This window comes from Myzus persicae, unplaced genomic scaffold (assembly GCF_001856785.1).
Source record: "Myzus persicae strain clone G006 unplaced genomic scaffold, MPER_G0061.0, whole genome shotgun sequence".
Lineage (NCBI taxonomy): Eukaryota > Metazoa > Arthropoda > Insecta > Hemiptera > Aphididae > Myzus > Myzus persicae.
The window spans coordinates 58,554-84,176 of record NW_019103873.1 but is presented as its reverse complement, the minus strand read 5'-3'; the positions used below and the strand labels follow the sequence as shown (position 1 = coordinate 84,176).

The 25,623-nt window shown below is 27.6% G+C and overlaps 1 protein-coding gene across 1 annotated transcript in view; it reads left to right on the top strand.

The window, feature by feature from the left end:
• Positions 1-25,623, top strand: part of LOC111035715 (calexcitin-2) — an 84,552-nt gene that overhangs the window by 25,170 nt on the left and 33,759 nt on the right. Inside the window, exon 2 of the mRNA XM_022317445.1 lies at positions 21,770-21,867. Coding sequence (XP_022173137.1) covers positions 21,807-21,867 — 61 coding nt within the window. The 5' untranslated portion in view covers positions 21,770-21,806. The remainder of the gene's footprint in view (positions 1-21,769; positions 21,868-25,623) is intronic.

Sequence of the window (25,623 nt, the reverse complement as noted above, 5' to 3'; positions counted from 1 at the left end):
TTTAATTATATGTCCAGCCTTAGATATGTGTGTATAGCAATTAAAAATATATTTTCAACAAATTCGTGTAATTAAAAAAAATCCGTTTATATTTTTATAGGCTAAACACTTCTTACGGAAAATTAGAAATAAACTATATTATACAATTGAATTAACATATATCATAGTATAATATAGTATTAGGGTTAAAGATGTTATTATATTATACCTATTATTAAAATATTAGAAGATTGAATATAGAACAATAATTTATTCTAAAAATGTTCAATAATATGCTGTTATATCATGTTTTTATGTGTATTCATGGTTGTAATTCACATAGTAATAAAAAAATGACTTTACCTATAATTTATTTGTTTAATTATTGCACTTTATTTATTATCATCAATAGAACGATGTTCATTTTATACATTACCATTTCGACACTAGCTATAATGTACGTATAAATACATCTTATTATATTAATTATAAACTATATTTATTCGTTACATAAATAGGGCATGCTATGATACATAGTTAATTGTTATTTTTTTATCGAAAATTAAAAAATATAATTTTGTAGTACAGTATTAGAACGGAAATCGAATGTTTGAAAATAATGATCGATGAACCGACGGTTGATGACTGAAAAAATAACAAGCTATTTGCTGTTGTATGTAACTTGTTACGCTTTCCAGTATTCGTCTCGTATAAAATTTGAATGACATTTAATTTTAATAAATTACTACTTTAAAGTCACATGATTAAAAATACAAGGTAGGCCACGTCATCGAAGTGTATCGTTTTCTAAAGTAAGCCATATGGAAAATAAAAAGGACTTCAATATATTTCTAACACGGCGTATTGAATAGGCAAAATAGGTCCATAACTGAGTAGGAGTGTGCCGAGTTTAGTCACAAACCTTGAGTACAATAAGAGTCAGGTAAAATCTAAGGTCTAAAACCATGGCTGAACCAAGAGGTGTTTGGGGAAATTAACGTAAAAATAGATGCAGGAATTTTGCTCATTTAACTAGTATAGGTTATGAAAAAATTATTAGTGAAAAAAAATCAGATTTAAATTAAATAATTCGAAAAGTATTACTCATATTTTTAAAATAAGCACTTAAAATGATAAAAACTTAATAACCTTTACAACTTCTACCATATAATAAGCTTACAACTTTCCACACAACTGTTTTTTTTTGTAAGATTTTAAACTTTTGTCTTGTATTTTAATATGAAAATAAAAGTTGTGAAAGTAGGTGGCTGCATAGTAATGAATTAATTATATTATGCACACAGTTTGTGTCTTCTTTTATATAATATAATATTTTAAAATGTTTAATGGGTAAAAATAAGTTCGTACAATAAGTTATAATCAGTAATCATAAATAAAATCATAATCATTTAAAAATATTTTGGTATTTCGTGCTTCAAAGTAATATATTGGTATTTTACTCAGAAAAATAAGAAAATTATAAATATATGCTGTCATTAAAAATATAAAAAATTCATTAATAATAAAAATGGTTGGAAATGTCGTTATGTGACAATGATATTCTTAAATATAATCAAGTGGTTATATTGTTAAAAGAAACACACCAGTACCTATAATTAAAATTTACCTTTAAAAGTTTTTCTTATTAAAGAAAATTAATGAAACAGTTTCGACTTAGTACTTGTAATTCTCATTTAACTTACGCTATCATAGATACTGCGATTTAAAGAGTTTGTATTTTATACTTTTGCATTTGCCACAGAGAATATATTGTGTTAACCAACGTTTGGTCATGGTCCGCAAAAACTTTAGATTTGCAAAAGTTTTACCACTTTATACTAACGGACTTAAAACAAAATGATAGAACAGGACAAGTTTAAAAAATATCCTACACATAAGGTTTATCAAAAGTACGAAATGCTTATTTAATTCTGATTGAATGTGTTTAAAAGTTCCGCTTAAAGCGCAAGACACTTATTTTAATATTATAATGGTCTGTATCAACCTATATTGTTACATTTAAAAATTGGAACATCGTAATTCATAGACTACTGTACAGACTATAATTTGTATTATTTTATTATTTTGTATTCTGATTGATAAAGACCTTTTTTTGAAATCTCATAATTTTTTTGAAAGCGAAACATTTTCTAATATTGTTTGTTTAAAATACTATTACATCATTTTTGACAAATAGCCAAAGTATACACAATATTTTTCTCACTCAGCTCAGAAACCATAACTTTGTTGGTCCCAATTATCCCCTCGAACGTTTTTATAAGATAAGTATATATTTACTGTGGCTTGTAAAAATATTGACGTTTTCCTCTGCCGAATTTATTATCAAATAATAATTGATTTAACACTTTATGTTTCTATTCTTTTATATCCTACACACATCTTCGATAATAAGGCGAGCAAACGAAAATTTCGACGTCACGTCTCCGGGGGATTTGCTAGTATATAGAGTATAGACGAAGCCGCACAGTGTCGCAGTTATTTACGAGTTCAAGAGCATGAGTCAAAGAATACCGCATTGGTTACCGATTGTAAGGCCACCCTGAATGTAGGGCAACCATTTTATCAACTCACCTTGCTGTTTTTATTATTGTAATCGTCATCAGAGCTCAGGAATCAATCCACTAAAAAAATGTATAAATGTATGTATACATGAAATGAAAAAATCTGAATTATATGTCGTTGATAAAAGTATTAGAGCTATGTTAAATATATTTATCAATAATTCTAGTTGAAAAAAACGTTAAAATATGTTTTTTTACTCAAACTTAATAAAATTAATGTTCTTTTAGTTGGAACTATTATATTTAAGTGTCTAAGAATTGATATTTTTACATAGTGCAAAAAAAAATTGTTATGTATTAATCTTATAAAAACTTTTTTTCATTTTTTTATAAATGCTATGCTTTGAAATACTTATTTTCACAGAAAAAAATATACATTACTAGAAAAAATTTAATTTTTATCGTGGACATCTTGAAACACTTTTGTATCTAATATTTGATCTCGCTATATTTACTTTCTAAACAAATATCACAAAGTCCCAAACCTTGATCATCATCATAATCATCATCATAATCATTTGGAGCCTCAGCTGTCTGATGTTTCCGACACTGCACCTGCCTCGCACACGGCACACCCATTTCCACCACATACCCACCGATACAATCATTCCAATGCGGCATTTACAACAGTCGCAATACGCTTACAAAGATGCCCCCTTCCTCACTTACCATAATGGTAGTAAATGTTCTGCGGTAGCTACTCAACTATTACTGCACCGCCAACACATTTGGTCCATTTTATGGCCATTGATCGGATAGCCTCCACCGTAAATCACGCACGAGATAAAAAAATAACTTAAAGTGCACACCTGAAGCACACGTTTTCTTTATGCATGCGCTTCTAAAATTATTACGATTTTTCGGAAAAACGACTTTTTGTGGCTTTTAAAACATCCATAAGTATAGCTGAAGTACAAGTGTGTATAACGAGTCGCGAATAACAAAATCAAACCAAATACTATAGAGGATTCGATGAACTCTCATTTTTCTTTCCTTTTTTGACGAGTAATATTATATTATATTCTATACTCAAAGGTACAATAATACTAAGAGATACTGGCGTTGGGCAACAAGGTACATTTACAGTTTACACCTATATATAAATACATAATAACATACAAAGTAGTGGACAAACTTTAGAACAGACACCGTCCGACACTAGCAGATAGATTACATTTTGTAATTTGTGATTATTTGGTATTATAATATTATGCAGCTAATCGGTGGTCTACCTAATTAACATCATCATGTCACCAAATAGAATAATATCCTTCATATCTTACAACAAAAAGTATGATAAACAGAGCGGAATATATTAGAATTTACCCCTGAATTTACATTTTTTTTTTGTGACGAAATGTATAGGGAAGAAACAAAAAAGGGTTAATACATTTTAAATTAAATGATAACTCATATTTGATGTATATATATTCAGGATTTTATTTCTGGTGATAAAATATAGAATGTTTTATGAAAAAAATACCATTTATTTTAATTACCTATTAAAAATGTGTGTTCTTAGTTCTATAAATTAATCTGAATGTTTATTACACATTCAAAATAAACCCTTACTGCGATCATATAATATATACATTTATATTATTTTTTGTGAACAAAAGTTAAATACATTTTGTTGTAAAAAAGTGTACTAATTTTAGTTATGACCATTTTTATTCCGTTATGGCATCATAATAAATCAAGAAAAATATTAAATTATTATACCTACTTCAGTAGGTACTATTTATTTGGGCTGGAAAATGCAAAGTGTGTAAAATAAAAATAAAAATAAATATATAATTTATTTAAAGAATATTCGAATTAAACACTAATGTACCTAGTATGACTTTTTTTTCTCAATTCATTCATTAACTTTATAAAATTTTAAGTGTCAAGAAGTTTAAACAATAATTACAATTGGTAAAACTTTATCTGGGATCTAAAAAAAGGAAAAGAAAAAAACCATTAAATTATTAAAATATTAATGCGTCTGAACTCCCTTGAGTAGTTATATGATTGAATGCCATTTCAATCGAATGATTTTAAATTTGTTAGTTCTTCTGTCATACGTTATATCATAAATTTAATCACATTTTCCTAATTAGGTATCTTATATAGTATATTACCTGGGTTACCTTAGGTAAATGTATGGTCTGCAAATTAATTTTAAATCATTCTAATCATATTACGCTCAACTTAAATTGTATCTTTCTCTTTTGATGAAGTTGTCTCTGTTATACTTTTATAAAATATTGCACTATAAGTGCAGCTAAAGCCATTTTTCTTTTTATCAATTTATTTCTCACCAGTTTTAGACTTTGAGAAAATCGTGTAATATACTTTAATTATTTATTACATTTTTCGGTGAACACGTTTTCGGGTATAAAATATTAAAAAGCTCAAAACAATTTATGTATCACATTTAAAGATAAGACATCTATTCTCTATATAACTTTAAAGAGGTAATTTATCGACTTTCTTAAAATAGTTTGTCTAAGTGCAAAGAGACTAACGACAACTGTTAAACATTTTTGAAGAAAGGTTAGTAATAGCGGTTTTTACCATCGTGAGTTCAAAATCGTTTTTTTGAATGTGACGATTTATTGTTCTTTTAAATTTAATATTAAGATACACCACTATATTATACTGTGCTGAAGTTTTCTTGTATAGATTTTTTATTTCTTTTTACACAATTATTGTACTTGCCTATGAAAAATATCTGTTAAAATATACTTTTACAATTTTTCAATTAGGTATAAATAAACCACAATGAGAAATAATATATAGCTATAATGGTATACAGCTGTAGTTTAACTGATTTGTGTCTTAAGTTTTTTTCTTGAAGTTCAATGTTTGACGATTTCCAATTGTATTATTATTTAACTTACTTCCACATGGTTTTCATTTTTTATCGATAAGCGTTATATTTATACTCACACCGAAAAATATATGAATAAAATACACTTTATAATTCGACATTCTGTGCCATAAATTTTCCGATACGTACCTCGCAAACATTGATTAATAATAATAACTAGTAAGTACCGATATAGGTTAACTATTCAGTCTCTTGCATATAATATTACGACATAATGATACCACGATCATGACTATTTTGATCTGGTATATTATTCACGTTATATTTTGCGGCCATTCGCCTCTCGTTATCCCTCTCCATTAACGACTTCCATCCACTCGTGTGGTATTCGCTTTAAACCCCAACACGTACAGTGTTCATTACCCGATCCGTCATATCCAGCCAGCTGGAAGATAAATATGGAAAACACTTGCTATACGGCGGCAAGACACGTTTTGACAGGTTGCGAAATTACATTAAATGAAAACCTCTATGCTAAGAGACAAGACAAAGTACCGCCAGTGTAGGTGTGCAAGTATAAACGTACAGGTATTACACAGTGTGCGATCAATTCATTTGCTCTATCATTTTATGCACAGGTAAGTCTGAATAAATGTGAGAGCGAGTGTGTGTGTGAGTGTGTTAGTGTGAATGTTTATAGTATGCGTATTGGTGTGTGTGTGTGTGTGTGTGTGTGTGTGTGTGTGTGTGTGTGTGTGTGTGCAAGTGCGTGTGTGAACACATTTAGATGTGCTTAAGAATTCATCAGAGACGAAAACGAGGACGTTTAAATTTTTTTAAATATAATATGGTTCAGTGAAATATATCTTGTGGTAATAAAATAAAATTTACAACACACCTTGTTCTGAATTTATGTAAAAATCGCATAAATATGTTACTCTGTAGGTTATAACTTATACGGTATGTATTAATAATATGCACGTTTAAAAGTTTATTAGCCAATAATATAAATTAAGCCCAAACTACCTACAAGGTCCTGATTTAATACTAGGTAACAAATTTATGATATTCAACTACATTTTTACACTTAGGTACACGAGAATAATAGTGTTATACACAAAGACCTTGTCAAATCTAATAAACATTTTTAATAATAAATATTTTTAAAAATGGATGTCAATAAAGAACATTATTATAGGTATAAGGAATATAAGAAATATTTCATTCTAATTTAGAAATTATTCTAAAATGTATGAATAATGTGTGAAAGAACTATATACACTATATTATTATTACATAATAGTATGAAGACTATTTGAGTAGGTACGTTTTATTGAGTAAATTGTATTTTAGTTACCTACACAATTGGTTATAAGTTAAAGTTATATTACTTGTATAAGGCATAGGGTAAAAACCGTAAAACGATCGTATTAATTATTATTATTTGAATTGAATATTTTTACATATGTTTGTCGATAGCCTTTTTTCTTTTAAATTGAAATCGTAACGTTTTTAATTTATTGACTCTTGGAAAGTGGGTAAATAAAAACGTTTCCAACTGTTTTAATTATAATATCTCACGAGCAGAAATCAACATATTCCTATCAGAATACTGTGTCAAAACACATGATTGGAAATGAAATATCGAAACTGACATTGACGAAGTAACGCAACACTGGTGTGAATATCGTGGGACACGGAGTTATGATGGATCGAGATGATAATATATGTACATACGACAACGCACGTTTCCAATTGCCCCGGATAAACCGGAGCTTTAATATATGTGTGAAACCATTTGTGTGTTGATGATGTCTTTGTGTTGACGATGTTCACATAAAGGTGACAGCATAACCGGATGGGGGTAATTTCGTCTGAAACACCATTTACATGTTGGTATACCTATACCTACTTTTATATTATAAATGGTATACCAGTGTATTGATAACATAATTTTTTGTTCGGCGTTTTAAATTGTGACTACGTAATATTTTCCATCACTAAATATGTGCTTCATAAATATTATTAATGCCGATAACAGATTGTCTGCCATTTTTTTTTGTTTAAATTAAATTTCTCAACATATTGCGCGTATACGTATTTATATTTTATAACTTGATTATTTTTGAATAAAGGAGTGGTAAAATCAAATTATGTCATGTATTTTGACATTCGAAAAAGTAAAAGGAAATATCTGATTAAACCGAGTTTACTTAAATTATTAAAACTATTAGAATTACTTATGTGATATAAAATATATGAGTAATCTAGTATAAGATTTTGTTTTTATATTTTTGATCAATCTTTTACTTACACTTAATAATAGGTAGATAATTTAATAAATGCAGCACTTATGTACCCTGAAGGATCAGTGATATGCATAGGGTATAATACTATAATATGATATGATTATATTTATAAAAAAAAAAAGAATTGTATTAATAAACTGCCTAAATAAATAGTATAATAATATGAATATGTTATTTTAAAAATATTTTTCGGAATTATCAAAATGAAGAAATTATAACTCGTCCAGTTCATCTTGGCCATCGGCGACAGTTCCGCTTTCACAAAATGATGGGTCCTAAAACTGTATTGTTAGGGTATAGACACTATATGTGTTAGAAAAATCTGGTGACTGTGGCCTTGCACACGGTCTCCTAGGTGTGTGGTGTACGTTGTTATGCAATATATCATATCAATATTTTAAATTATTTGAAAAATTTAAAATAACAGTATTATAACTATAATACTTATATAATTAGTATAATACTATAGTATTTAGTTCATGGCAATATGCATACAATACTGAAACTGACAATATACCTTTATAACTATAAAAAACTTTGAATAAGTAAAAAACGGCCGTCATCCATGGTCAATTGATTGTTTTCCGTTTTTAAAATTTAAAATAAATTTAAAGGGATACACCTTTCCAGCGTGCTGCTATCAAATAGCGGATACGATTTCAACTTTCAGAGTCCAATGCTTCTATAGGAATACAGTGGCCCGATCAAATGATCAAGTGTCGCATCTGTATTTTTCTGTGATTGTACCTATTGAAAAAACGATCTTAATCTGTAATGTAACACCAACTTAAATGTTATTTCCAAGTTGGAAAATATTTATTTATTATTTAATAATTATTAAGTATTTTTTTTTTCATTTATTTAATAGAAAATGTATAATCTGTATTTCAATTATTAGGCATAACATCTTATAAGGTCTATGGGTATTAACGACTAAAAATAGGTTATTTTCATATTATATTATTGCGATTGGATACACTGATTTTTAAATGTATTTTGGTAGGTAGTTAACCAGTCACCTATGACGCCAGCTATGAGGGGCCAAGATGAACTGGACGAGTTAATTTTTTTAACAACAATACACAATTACAAATCACAATATATTCGATTGTAAAAAAATATTGAATATAAGTAGTGCAATTAACTTTAAGAATTTAAATATGCGAAACGATTAATGTTACAGCTTTATAATTTATTTTTCATTGATTGTTTCTAAATTTTTTTCCTAAAGCGAAAAAGAAAATATTTTTAATCACATTACACAACTCGACGAAATTTTCGAAACTAAGGTTTCTTACTAATTATATAAACACGATTTAAAACTTTACTTCAATACAAATTACAAAATATCAATTCTGATTTTCGTTAGGAAACATAATATTATGTTATCATAGAACAATAATGTTATAAAATCATTTTGAATAATATTATAATATTGTGTTTATTATCAATTCATATTCTAATAATATAATACTTAACATCATATTTTCAAAATATATGCTGTAAAAATAGTCACCTGTAATATAACTGCAATGATATGGACTGTGTTAATTTATCATTAAATTTTTAAACTCAGTAGACGGTACTTACGAGCTTCATAAAGCTATCTAGATGAAAAATATATGACATCAAAATAAATGTTGAACTTTTAACACTCTAACACTAATACAGTTGTTATGAAAGTCCGAACATTTAGAGAGAGTGACGGATATAAATGTTAACATCCTATATTATAGTTATTTAAATTATATATAATTTTAGCACAATCTACAATAGTAACATTCCCCAAGTTCTATGATATAATAATAATTAATGCTCGTATACATAACTTTTGAAACTTAGCTCTTTGTAAATTGTACAACAACAACTCACTTGGAATGAAATGAACCACGAAATGTCCATGTTCTCGTTAGTAGACGAGCATTGTTGCGGTAATTTAGTCATTGGGAACATTTAAGGATACCTAAACGTTGGTAGTAACTAGTAAATTACAAAAGCTTTATAAAACTAAATAGGTAGAATTGTTAATGTAGAACAATACATCGAATACTTCTATTAAACACCCAATATTGTATTGCCCATACTATAGACTCTATAGATCATATGAAAGTGATTTAAACATGTTCAACACGTTCGCCGTACTAATGCATTTTAATATTTTCTTTTTAAATTAAAATTGTTCCTGTTTTTATTTATTAATATTAATTAAATGCTATTTTATTTATTATTTAAGTTACTTTCACAGGTTTATAATAAAACATTTTTTCTAGTTTATTTTAAGACTTTCAATAAAACTACATAGAAAACAATGAATGATAAGTGATAAGTTTTAAACAAACGCAATAGTGGTGGTTAATACAGAAAATATCCTCGTTTATGAATGTATTTTAAAGTTTAACACAAGATCTTCCTATCATCATTGTAGTAACTAATAATAGTATAGGCAAGTTTTATAAAATAATAATGATGCAGAGCTTTATAGGAATAGGTTATTAAAGTGAAAACACACTATATACATTATTGTAGGGAATATACCGGAAAAGCGTGTAGGAAATTGTGTTATAGGATCAAGTTAAACCGTGACCCAAAATATCCCTTTTCCCAAAATGCACTATTTTTCCTAGCCAATCGAATTACAGTTTCAGAGAACATACATATCATATTATATACATTATATAAGCACAATGCACAATTCTTTCACTATTCTTCAAAATATAATAATAAATTATGTGAATAAAACAAAATTGTAATATAATATTTAATGAAAAATATTATGATAGTTTGAAGGAAACATTTGAAAGAAGGCATACAAAATAACAATTGGATTGTCCAGGTTCTATTTCGTATTATTATGTAGAAACATAAGTTGGAGTATGTAATTTATGGACGATATTCTACTCAATTTCTATATATTGTATGACATTTACATTTTTTGGTTTGGACATGCATCAAAGTATTTTATTGATATTTTTCTATTGGTCATTTTTAATGAATATTATTTTCCAAAACTATTTTTTGATGAGACAACTTGATCAGATTATCGTTATTCATCGTAAACTATATCAACTATCTATTTTACATTCTAACATAAGATTCTAAGCTATTTATGGCATGAACCTACTTTTTTATGTTGAATATTTCTGTTATTATAGTTTTAATAGAATACTTAGAAGGTTAGAACAATTAAACAACAATCTGTATTTATTAGTTGCTTTTCTATTTTACATAAAACTTAAAATAATGATTGTCATATTTTGTACATCCTCTTTACAATAATGTTTATTCTACAACATGACGTTAATATTTTACATTATTTAATGGTTCTTTAGTTCTTTTGTTAGCTTACACGTGTATGAATAAATCATTATTAATTTATAGATGATAATGTAAGAAGTAATGTTACAGATGATTTTATAGATAGCTGTTATAGTTTACTATGAATAACAATGATTTGTTCAAGTTGTCTTATAAAAAAATGGTATTTGTAAAATAATATTCATTAAAAATTACCAATAGAAAAAAAACAATAAAATATTTTGAGAAATGTCTAAATCAAAAAATGTTAAAAAAATATATCATACAATAAATAGAAATTGAATATAATATTGTCCATAAATTACATAGCTACTCTAACTTTACATTACATTAGTTGGTACATACGATAAATTACACGTTGAGCACTTTTGAAAATATGAATTTATTGATAAATACATTATTTATCATTATTAAATTACTTATTAGTTATTGGGTTCTAAACAAATAATTTCTTAAAATATTGAACCTTAAACATAACCCTAACTTTCAACATTATTTTTAATAATGATAAATGATAATATTATTATTTAGTTAAAATATTTTAATGCAGCCTATAATCCAATTGTAAAATGATACCAAACTATCCTTTAAAGTTAAGTAGACGATACTAGTTGATATAATAATATACGTATACATAATTTATTCATGAATCAAAAAAAAATATTCAAGGCAAAGGAAAAAACAATAATATAATATTATGTTTTATTTTAAACTGAAACTGTGTCACGCTTCCAGTAATTTGAGTTAGTTGACAAATCATGTACCTATACATATTATGCATAATCCAACATGATTAATTTAGATTTACTCAGGGAAATTGTATTAATAAATAATTAAAAATATTGTTTCGATGGATAATCAATTGGTTATGATTCATAACTTATGATTATTTTTAGGTTATGTTGGTGTGTCAAACAATTTTTTACTCATAAACATTTTCCTAAATGTACAACAAAAATATTTTTGGAAAAATAAAAATGATTTTCAATGTATCCGATGAACCTAGACTAAATAACGTCTATTTTAAATTTACCTCAATCATTTATTCTTAAAAATATACTCGACTATGTTTGTATAGTTTTCCTGGATCAATTAAATACTTTCAATTGTTATTAATATAATCCAAAATTATGACGCTTAACGTTATTATACTGATTGGTTTATTTTATTTTATTTTTATCAACATAAGTATTAAATAATTACCCTTAAATACTTTGAAAACTATTATGTTTTTAGTAATTACGTATGTTTCAAACTTGTATAGAAAAATATTATTCTCTTTACGTATATTTTATGTGTTACGTATTTTTAAATTAATTTTATTTTAATGTACACCAAAAAATTATATTATTGATCAAATATTTTCATATTTTTAATGGAAAACATCGGTGAAACGATGACTCAATGTTTTTAAAAATTCTTAAACTTTATAAGTTCGTACATTTTGAAAATCGGTTAGAGTAATAAAAGTTTTATGGGTTTTTCATTAATGTTTTTGTAACAAGTTTTAAGCATTATATATTTGGTTACGTACACGGTGCTTGTAAAAACAAAAAGAACGTTTTCTTATTCTCCAACTTAAGTCGTATCTTTTAGGTTTTCGTTTCTGAATAAAACCTATGATGTGCACAAAGGAGAACTGCAGGCATTGTAAAGGTATAACAATACACAATAAAATAAATAAATCAAATCGATGATGGATTCTATATAAAATTATTTAATTGTATGTACCTATAGACTTTATTATGGCTGGAAACCTAACTTGTACCAACAAATATTGTAATTTTCAAATCATTATCATAATAAAATTATTTGTTTGGTGAGTCTATAATAATATCGAATTAAAACAAAATAATTTTGTACACATCGTGGGGCTCTAACGTATGTTTCGACATACATTTAGAGCTCGGAGTTATATGCACCTAAACTGTACAAAATATTCTCTTAAATTATCATTAAATTTATATGTGTAAAAATATGAAACATGTTGAAGTGAACTACTTCATATACCATTTACTAGTATAAAACTATTTCCATTTGTTTTTTTATCGATACAGTAAAGTACCGATTGATTATATTTGTTTTATTCAATGAGCTTCGTTAAATGTAGTGTTGGTGTTGTAGATACAAGATATTATTTTGAAGTTATCATTTATTTTATTTTTATTGAAACAGAAAAATGTACAATATGTGTATTTACAGGAGTATACAATAAAAAATCTACTGAATTTATACTATTTGTAAATACCTACCTCGGTAGTTTTTGCCAAGCCTGTATTTTATTAGCAAATAAAGAAATAAATATACAGTTAAAAAATATGATGAACGTATTAAGTGGAAGCGTAGTGGAGTAAAGGAAATTTAAGTGACATTAATTCTCTGGTTATAAGTTAGGTTATTACTTATTAGGCGGTAATTTATTTTTAAGACAATGAAAAATGTTAGTCTGTTTGCTATATCACAAAAGTTAATTGCCATTTATCATTAAAGGACGAATCAATTGTTCATAAATTAGAATGTTCCTTCCCAGGGAGATTCTCGGACAAAGAAGTTGCCTTCGATTGAGAAGTCTAAGATTTTAAGATTTTCTTTCATATTTAATGTGAGTCATCCAGGTTAATTTTTTATCAAAATGGTTATCTAGAAATTTTACAGATATGCTCACTTGAATTGTTTTATTAACTAAATTTACAGCATGATTTAATCATTTCTAAGGCTTTTAATATTCCGATGGTTTTTGGGGCATTTAAATCACTGCACTCTCGCAGTGTCTGCCACGGCGCCACGCATGGGTTCCTAATAATATGGTTCGACCTCCTACACAATTATACCAATTTTTCCTTTGAACTAAAATGTATGACAACAATTTATTGACATCCTGTTTTACACAGATATTGCGTATTTAATACATGCATACAATGTATATAGATTATTATTAGTACACAAATAAAGGGAACTCTGTATGCATAATAGACACGCTGTGTGCGCAATAATACGGACGACAATAGCCACAGTAAGGCCTACCTACCGTCGACGATAAAGGCTAATACGATGCAATATATTATTATAATGTAGGTACTATATACATATATTGTGCATTAATCCCGAGTAATCGATGAATATTTCGTCGGTGCCGCGAACGTGACGATATTCGGCCGTATCGGCACAATAAACGGGTCCCGGAGCACGTTTACCTACCTATACGTATATATATATTATGTACTAATATAATATTATGTTGTACACAGAAAACACGCCGTGTGGCGAGCATATCATATATAAATATATATCTATATGCCAATACCTGTATCTACACACACACATACACAAATACCTATAAATATATATCATATATTATATGTATGTATTATACGTCAGGGCAGTCAGCGAAATTGTTTAAAGACAAAAGACCACCGCCACCGCAATGGCCCGGGCACGTATATAACCGTGTATATATAATATAAACACGTCATTATTAGAGGGTGTGGGTGGGACACCTCGACTGCGGATTGGGCTGGTCAGAGGAGGAGGAGGAGGAGGAGGAGGGGGCGAGCCAGCGGCGGCGATCGCGTCGATAAATATTCCCCGAGCGACTTGTTCCGGCCGATGACACATAACAAGTGTGCGCCCGTTAAAAACGATCATCCTTCAATACGCGAACACAACACAATATATACATTATATTCGTGTATATAGGTGGCGGCTCGTTAATCACGGGCTCTCGTCTGTTTTTAATTTTCTCCAACTTGGCCCGGCTGTCACGGTTTGGCCGGCGGCGGCCTTTGCAATAACCGCGAGCGTATTGTACTATAGCTATATATATGTAGCTAGGTCCCGGTCGAGCCACACACCGAAAATTGTTTGTTAAAAACCGTCGGGGAATGAATCACTCAGGTCGTTGTAGTCCTACATTATATTACTACAAGGGTATAGTTGAAAGACAACTGCATTTTCACCGCCATGTAGGAAGAGAAGAACTACCTACACACGGCTACACCATTTTTAAATGATGTACAATAATATAGTTTTACATTTCTATGATTTTTTCTTTCTGATGTAACGAAAATATAATTAGGGACTTATTATACTGTTCTTTTGTTATATTATAAACATGTTCTGAAAACTATAGAATGGCTTTTTTCGTAAACGTAATACCGAAAAAATAAAAAAAAGATATCCTACAGTGAATGTTCCCTTCGTTACACGCGCGATCAACATTTTGTTTCTATAACTGTTGCTTTCTGTGTTTTCTGTGGCACGAAACCGTTATTATATTTTATTTTTATGTAGTTTTGTTATTACCCTATGTAACTACCTCCTAACAACGGTACTGTGTCGTAGGACCGTCTACAAAAGTTATTTTGAATGCGTATATTAGAATATTGATGGGTAACATTTAAATTTTAAATTTTCTTAAATTTTCACTAAAATTGCCTGTATCAAATCTCTTAAGTGTACGCATATAGATATTATGTTGTGTGGCATTACGTAGTACGCGTATTCGTCGTTGATGTAAATTATTAAAAACAATAAATAAAATCAAAACCTATCTACTACCCAACTGCACTGCTGCTTGATCATTTCACGGATTTTGTAGCGGAGAAAATATTGAGTTTTATTAAATTAATAATATATCCTATATCAGGGGTCACCAATTAATACTTCCAGTAGGCCACGTTAAAAATTCTGAAAATTCTCGTGGGCCATAAAAATGCAAAGTACATAATATTTATTATAATATGCCACGGCCGATTGGCCAAAACTAATGTACAAAGATATGAAATTATCGGCTTCTTTTCTCCTTGTCTGCGGGCCGGTAAAAAATTCATCCACTGGCCGGATGTGGCCCACGGGCCGTCATTTGGTGATCCCTGTCATATATTATTAGAATGTGTGATTTAAAAAGCATTTCAAAATTAATAGGATTATAATACTTATAAATCTGTTGAATGAACAGCTGTTGTTCTCGAACAGCGAACATCAAGCTGGTACTTAAACTAACTCGCACAATATTGTTTAAAATTATTATAGTTTAATGTATGCGATAGAACTCGAAATCATATGCCCGTTGTATAATTGTCGTTATGGACTTTTGATATTAAAATAGTTTGAATTTATTGATTTAGAAAAAAAAAGTACACTCAATCACATTTTATCGTCGGACTAATACGTCTTTTAAAATTAAAATAATTTATTAAGCTTATGATGATTGAACTCCAAAGCCAGTTTAAAATATATTATCTTTTACAGTACCAAGTCTAAAATACTTTAGATATGTATAAACTTGCGGTATAATTTTCTAATTAGAATGCTAAAATATTCTGTATACGCTCATTCCACTGATTCCACCTGAAGTTTAAATAATCTACATTTATATCCCGACGCATTTGTTTCTACACCCACATTTGATGTTGCAGACGTTTTTAATCCCTAATGCATAATGATATAATAAGAATTAAAATTTAAAATATATTTTATAATAAATAATGTTTTTTAATTGGTATATGCTTATCATATCTTATTTTATTATTGCATTGTATTAAATATTTTATGAAGCCCAATACTTACATCATATTATTATATAATAATGAAAATACTTTTTGAATTGTGTTCGCAAAACTTTTAGAATGCGGTATAAATATTTTAGAAACCTCAAAGTGTATATTCCAGTCTTTCGAAAATACATATATATACACGGCCATGTCTGATATTCGAAAGCGTCTTTTGTGCGTTACTTCATAATTCCTGAATAAAATATAATATTTCAACGTATTAACCAAAAAACTATTTTCACGGGTTTTTTTCTTTTTCTTGTTAGACTTTATGGTCAAGTATTATATTATATGATTTTGTATGGTCTGAAATAAATTGATGGATGTTCTTATTTGTACATCTTATATTATATTTGATTTTATTCAAAACTTCTTTCGATTTATCTTCAGAAAATCTGCTCGTTAGTGTTCGAGTAAAATCATATATTTTTTTATAAAAACCTAAATTCACTTTTGGTATTTGATTTGGATGACGACTGATGAAAATGCTTTACGATTTTATTTCAAAATGTGGGAATAATACTACATTTCTACATCAGTTTACAACACATTCTGTTTTCCTGAAATTTGATTATAAAATATATATTACAGCTGGGAAAAGACAGTATTATCATATTACCTATTTAAACCAATTATTTAAATTCAGCGAAAGTAAAAATGTCTGGATGACTGGTAGATTATTTCATATTTACCATTTAGAAATATTATATGAAGTTTAAAATAGTTATAAGATGGATGGTAACGTTTAAAATGTATTCAATTATTTTTATACCGATTTTAAGATTTAACTAGGTATGAAGTATTTTGTTTTAAAAGGCTGTGTATGCATTTACTTTAAAATTAAAATATTAAATCATTTGTTTTTTGGTATAGTTTTCCAAAAATGAATACCAAACTTAACGTTCGTAGGGAATAACTCGCGACGAGTGTATTATTTGGGTTCAATATTTCCATTCTATGAGTAGCTATAATATGAAACTTTTAGTACTCGAGTATAGCGTATTGTCTTTTATGATATTTATATCCTATAACTTACCGTGTCATTCAAATTATGGCATTATAGTTTTATTTTATTTTTACAATCAAATAATGTTAACATAATAGGTATGGTTTACATGTTTATATAATAATAGTCAATAGATACAACATACATTGAAGTTTTTGTATAATATTCATAAATAAATTGTAAACAAATATCTGAAATATACCATATACGTCATAGGTATTCTGGTATAAAATATGTAAGTAGGTGCCTTTTCTATATTGTGTGTAAGTAATTACACTTGGTAGTTAGTATCTTATTTTCATACAAAATTGCTTAAAATTTAACTTTAGTAAAATTTAACTATTATATAGCTAATAGTAGTACAATATTAATATGTACCTACCTCTGTCTACATGTTGTAAATTATAAACATCGTTTATAATCAATAGATAGATTACATAAAACGTTGTTCAAATGGTCATTATTTTCACATGTATGAATTCGCGTTTATGTGTACTGAAATGTGTGTGGGTGCGTGTGAGGTTGTGTGTGTGTGTTTTTTTTTTTTTTTGATACCGATACGATAATATATTTAATTTTGTAAATCAACATACAAAACGTGTTTCAAATATTTCCCTACTAAAATATATATTCCAAAAATGTTTTATACACCCAAACACACACGCGTATGTATTATATATAAAAGGTTAACGGGGTTATTGAATTTGTACAAAAACAAGGAATTACGTGACGAGCTCAATGATATTCGGTAGGGCAAAAAACCCTCGATTACTCATTATTTATTCAGACCTTACTCAAAAAATGTACAGGGTGTTACTGACGCAAAGAATGGACGAGATACAAGTGAGAGGGGGGGGGGGAGAATTGAATAGTGACACGGAAAATGAACGTTACCCGGACGTTTTGTACATCCGTTTTGGATGTACTTTATTTTAGAGTTTGGACAGTTATTGTGCCGAAGCCGCAATATAAGATAGGGTTACGGCGATAGGGTGGAAGATGATCAAAATTTCCTCAGGCGGTAAATTATATCCGAGATAGCAATATTCTTGACCGTGATGTATACAATCTTAGACATAAGACCCATAAATTTGAACTTTACAAATATATTATTATTAACCCGGCAAAGTAGAAATATATAGTCTATTATGTCGCTTATATACAATTATATTTTCATAATACATTATTTTAACATCATATAACTTACAAAAGAACTCGTTTCTTTCATTTTTATATTTCAATTAATTTAAAAATAATTTATTACTATGAATGATTTATGTTCAATAGAATCATAATTATAGAAATATTGTAATGGATATGAAATTTTTTTTCAAAATTATATTTTTACTCGATCCTGAAACTGATTTATATGTATAGGTACAATAGGTACATATTTAAATAAAACAAATAAAAAGTTTATAATTCGATTAATTAAAACTTTTAACAATTTATGCTCGGAATATAATATTTTACGGTGACTATGGTATTAAAAATTATTTTCAGTACCTAATTAATTTTCTTTGAAATAAAGTGATGTCAATAACATGCTCAGGAGTTTTTCACAAATTGTCCGAATAGTTTAAAGATCTTATCAAAGTAAAAGTACTTTTGTACGATAACTGTTTAAATAAGATAAATATAATATATAACATATTGTTATTATTTAAGTCAAGACAAAATCCGAAAAAATATTTTAAATAAAATCATTTAATTTAATCATGAATATATTTATGTATATACTATGTATAGGCAAATATAATATTATATTAAAATGTTGGTATTACTCAACAAATTCGTTCTAACACAGGTTATGTTTTATCTTAACCATTTTAATTTTTCGCACTGTTTGTGTTAATTATTTAAAGTCTCCCCTCCAATTTTATCAAAAAATGCATATTTTATTGTTTTTTTTTCAATATTCAGACCAATATATTTGATGACAAAAGCTTGTTATTAATAAAATGTACTATAAGCACTTTATACTGAACAGCGTTCCAAAAAAACTATTTCCAGAAAATCTGACGACAAGAATTAATTACTATTATTTCACTAACATTTACCATATTATGAATAAATTTAATGTTTTGTACTATTATAATTTATAAGTTAAAATTATTTTGAATATGATCTGGCTTATAAGTTGATTGTACAGTGTACACACGCCATATTATTGATGACCCATTCTATAGAACTTGTGAAATTGTGAAATTTATTTTTGTGTACACTTATTTTAACCTTGCCATTGAATACCAGAATACTATAGACATGAATATTATCTTTTTGTACCCCCTTGCGGACGACCCTGTTCTCTAAATTATATTATTTCGGTGTATTGTGTTTTCTGTTTACAATTCTAATCGATAAACAGGAATAAAATCAGCTGAAAATTTATCCATCATTTTATATCGATAACTTTTTATAACTCAAGTATTCTACTGACACCGTAAACTTATCAAATATTTTAATAATATTTCGTTTTTCTTTTCGTCGCCCGACAGCGTTATAAAAGTCACTAAATCTTTTATAAATGCTAATATTATCATGAAGCCTTTCGACATGCTATTTTTCAAAACCGTACTGCCAGAAGAGAATAAAAAACCACAATGAATCTATCAAACGGCGTGAAGGGTGCATTTTATAAATTTTTATTAATATATATTGCCTAGGTACCGAAATACACGATGACATTTTTGTTACACTGGAGGTCGAAAGATTGTTTTCCGACGAATTTTGCATACCGGATGTCCAAACACTCACCCGAGGGCTAAACGGAATTCGGAAGCTTCGCAGTCTGCATCCGGCTGTTGGGAAATTTAAAATTCAAAAACACTACCTCTTTTGAAAACTTTTTTTGTGTTTAGATGACAAAGTACTATTAATGAATTTTGCATTAGCCGCCAAAAGTTTTGACCGTGTGTGGTATGAAATACAAAATGAACTATTTGCACCATTGTCGCCAGAAATCTTCCCACTGTTGACATTTTTAAAATGGATTAGTAAATTATTATGTTTCCAGTGACATACAAGAATGATATATTAAACTTTTTATACACTATAGCTAATTCTGTTAATACACCGATGTTCAATGTGTTTATTGTTACACTATAATTACGTTTGCTTATGAGTGGTTACTTATGTCTATGTGCTTATGTTCAAAAATTATTTGATAATTCATTTTAAATAAAACAATTTAAACCTTATTTATAAAATTTTATAGCACGGAAATTCATGTATATAAAAAGTAAAAATTAAAATTACATTTTAAATCGGAAAGCTAATTTTGACGTATTAGAGGCATATATGTAAAGGTGTAATTGGAATGAAGTCGAATGAAATGATTTAGGAAAAAGTTTTAACCGAAGCGTAAACAGGATAAGTCTACTACCTACGAGGTTCGTGGATATTTTCAGTTCTCAGAAGTCATGTATGGGAAGTAATTGTGGGCGATACGCTTCTATACCCTAAGGTGAATTTTGGCAGTGATATAGCCCATTTGGCTTGGCAGGCGTTTCATATGATTTTGTGGAAAATTGGAACGAGGTCTGTAAAAGGTATACCAAGAACGAATAACTATATAAAATATTTTGAAAAAATGAACGATTGGATCGCATTGTGATCGTTTTTTCATTGGGAAAAAATCAAAGTGATTTAGAACCAAAACAAAATTCAAACTTTAATTTTTATAATAATATAACTGTATTTTCTTGTACAGTATGACAAACGTCAGTCTGTAAATAGTAATAATAGTCATCAGTTAACTTTAGAAGAAATACATACGAATAAACAATACAAACTAATGATGTGGTTGTCAATCACATTAATAATAAGTTCATAGAAATTAAAGACTCTTTAAATCATGTAAAGACGTATAGTACACATTTTCTAATGGAGTGTGTAGAACGATTTATAAAGTACTAAAAAAGTAGGATTTTACGATTCTGTGGGTATCTTATAACTGAAATAGTAATTCAACATTCAAAGAATAATATTTATTATATATTGATTTGGTACACTGAAAATGTTTATATTTTCTACAAGAAAAAAAAACTTCAACAGCTTCCTCCTTCCTTCCTATTACTCTCTACATGGTAGTACTACAGTGAACACTGGTTTTTATACTTGACAATTTTAATGGATGTACCAAATAATGTATCTTTTTAAATTTGTTGTAAAGATTCTGTTCTCTAATACTATGTTTTTTATTATTTTAGATAAAAACCCAAGAAAAACTCCAGAAAGCAAATAATAATGTCTTCAATTTCACAATTCAGAAAGAACAAGCTCATGTACGTCTTCAATGTCTTCTTCGGTAAATATATTTATTGTATTTTTTTAACTATTATAAACGTGATATGCTAACCATTGTTTTTTAATAATATACTACTTAAAATCGAGTAAAAAAGCTTATTTTCCAAAACATACATTATGTGCTTACTAAAAACATGAAATAAAAAATAATAATTTATTTTTCTAGTGAGCTATATGTAATACCTGTAAAACCTTGAATTGAAAATAATAAAACATTATTATTACATATATTTTTGCCTAATAATTTATTTTGAAAATAGCAGTCTTAAAAAAAACAAAATCCAATATTTTCATTAAACTAGTTATATTTAATCAAAAAACATTTTGATAAAATCTAACCATACAATCAACATATATAATCTTCATGCAAAATCTATGTTTGAAATGTTTAAATATATCCATATATGGTAAGCATCTAAATGTTTTTGACGAAAATAGATAAGCAAATTATTGCAAAAATATCTAATAAACCATATTGTTAGAAGGATATTATGATAATTTTACATTTATAAATCGTAATTTGTTAATGCATCGAACCATAAATCTACTATTTTCAATAGTATTTCGGAGAATAAACATTTTATTTGCAGTGGTAATCACTTATTACTTTGAGTTTGACAACATAGATTCTAGAACTACTCAACTACCTATATTAATGTTTAATTGGGAACTGTATCCGTCTTAATTAAATATTATTTAATGTTGATGAATATTCCAACTTAAGAATTCTAGTGTCTCTTTCAAAAACTTTTCTGAGAATTCATAATTGCATATTCTTGTGACATAACGAGTTAAAGTGGGGTACCTACCTACTCATAATATGAATTTTTAATATTATAAGCTAATTGTGAAATTATCATTATTTATAACTTTTTTTTAAGGTTATATAATTATATCTAAATTCTGTTGAATTCCAGCAAGACGAACATTTTCCTTTCTTTATAATACATATTATAAACAAATCTAAGTTTTTCTCAACACCCAAGCATGGGTAGTAAATAATAATATTTTTCTACTCATCAAACTAGGTATCCTACATTCATATTTTCAACCAATAATCTATAATATAAATAAGATGGTAATAACTAATAATTATGGTTAGTGTCTTACCTAGCCATTTCTAACTAAAGAGAATATGCTGTACAGGTCTGTACTATATATGAATAATATAGTTTATAATTTATGTGATATTGTGATGTGTATTAACTATTGTTTTACTCTATTTAATGGCTTACGATGTCCGAATCCTTCTGAAATTCTGAGCTCAACAGAATATAAAGCTTCTAAATTCACTGTTCAGTGTTTATTCTATTTTTATAACCAATGAATAAATATTTTCCCTATTCATATACAAGCCACTTTTAATCTGTCATAGTAAAAAATATCCAACACAAACCTTTTGACTAGTCTAGATTATAATTACTCGATTTCATGTTCAATTCGATTGGATGATGGATGCCTAGTATCCACAAATATTTTATTTTCTTAACATATTAAATTTGAGTTTTTTGGGCTGTTCATCTTCTAATATTTTATAATATGCAGGTTTTTATTAATACATTAAATTATTCTCCGATGAAAAATTGAAAATAATAAGTTATAGTCTAGTCAAAAAATATTGTTTAATCTTTAAAAGTCTCACTGGTTCAATAATTTGGTTTTTGATAGAACAAACGTTGCTTAGTGTCTAGAAAATATTTTCATATTTAAATAAATAATAAAGTTAACATCAATTATTAGGTTACATATTATCATATAAAAATAAACCTTCTTTCACCTTAATAATATGTCAAGGCAATAAGATGTATAGAGTATTGAATTTAATATTACTTTTGGGGAGAGTGAAAAAGTGTATATCTACTATAGTAATAACTAATAAAATTATATTTTGTGTAGATGCACTAAAGAAATTGAAACCTAATTTATGTTCTATCTGGTTTATTACAAAGAGAATTGATGAAAATGTACTTCAAAATTATTATAATGATTTATTTAATAAAAATATGCAGCGATTATTCAAAGTTGTAAAAACAAGTTTTTACTGTATAAAGTATCCAATTTACTTACCAAATAAAATATAAATAATATTTGCAGATATAAAACTGTTTTCTACTTTTATGTATTCACTTGAAGCAATATTGCATTTCATTTTTTGTATGTATGTGTGTTTATAATATAATTTCTTAACTAACTTCATGGAACTCAGTTTAGGTAAAAAGTAAGTAGATATATAAATACGTAAATATCGGTTCAATGAAGTACCTACCAATATATTTTCATAAAGAAATGTTCACTCGAAAAGCCGAAACAACTGTTATACAGAGACTTAGTGAACAGAAAACTATAAATATAATTTATTCAAAATATTGTAAGAGACAACACCTTCAATACAGAAATACTATACTACATATATCATAAAAATATAATACAAGACATATGTGCAACTAGTAACTATACGTGTCTGCTTTTAAAATTAAATTACATTAGATTCTTTTGAATTCTAGATTTAAAATTAAGAAATTAAAATATATATTGTATGGACGCGAAACAAGTTAATTACTAATTTAGGGTAGGTACAAGGCCTAGGAATAAAAATATATATATATACATTAATAGTTAAAAATAATGTCAGTCACATACAAGATTTTAATTTGTATGGAATTTGTATAATATGTATATTTTAATTTGTATAAGTGTAACTCTACTTGCATCTACCTAGGTGTAACCCAACTTTACCCGGGAAAAGCGGATAAACCTAAAATATAGCTCTATATCGGTGAATTTTGGTTTTAGTATACCTCGGTAGTCAATTCACGCGGCAAATCCGGATCGGTGTACTTTTGTAAACTAATTCGACTGAGATGGGCAATCCGCCCGAGTGTGGTGGATTTCATATAGCATTTTGTATATTTTCGAACGTGGTTAAAACTATACTATTTAAACTTTCCTGATATCTCTAAAACCGATTTATGAAATTTTTCTATTAAAGTTTGTTAAGAGTATAAAAGTTGTTTTTGAATCTACTATGAGCTACAAGCTATGGACGTGGCATTTTTTGAATACATTTGAATAACACACAATTATTAAATTATTATTATTTTCTTTTATTTCAAAAGTCCTTCAAAAGTCCTATAGCAACGCATGATTGGTATGAGCTAGGCTATAATAAATGTATATTTTCATTTTTTATTTCTGTAACTAACAATAACCCTGTAACCTATAATGTATATAAACATTATAAACAAAAAAATTATTTGATATTCGCGTGTGAGCCAAAACGAAATTCATGTAAGGCTTGAGCCTCTAACCATCCATATGAGTTGAGACTCGAAGCAAAGAACGCTTGCCGAGTCTCAGAGAATATTTGTGCAAATTCTGATTCCAATTGGTTCAGTAGTTTTCAAGTCCATAAGCCCCACACATACATCGTTCATTTTTACTACAAAGATTGCAATATAATATACAATCATTACAATCTATATCAAACTGAATGTATAAGCGTATAATATGCTACACATTATAATATATAATATTCTATAAGGTAGTAAAAAAGAAAATTAGTAAAAATTGAAAAAAGTTATGCTTACATATAAATTATATATTTTTTGAATAAAATAACATAAATTATAAAAATGATAGATAGAGGAATATTCTATAGAATGTACGGACAATTAAGAAATCAATATTCAAATAGTAGGTATTTATAATGACTGTTCGTTTTATTTAAGTTTTATTAATAAGTTTACCAAATAATTTT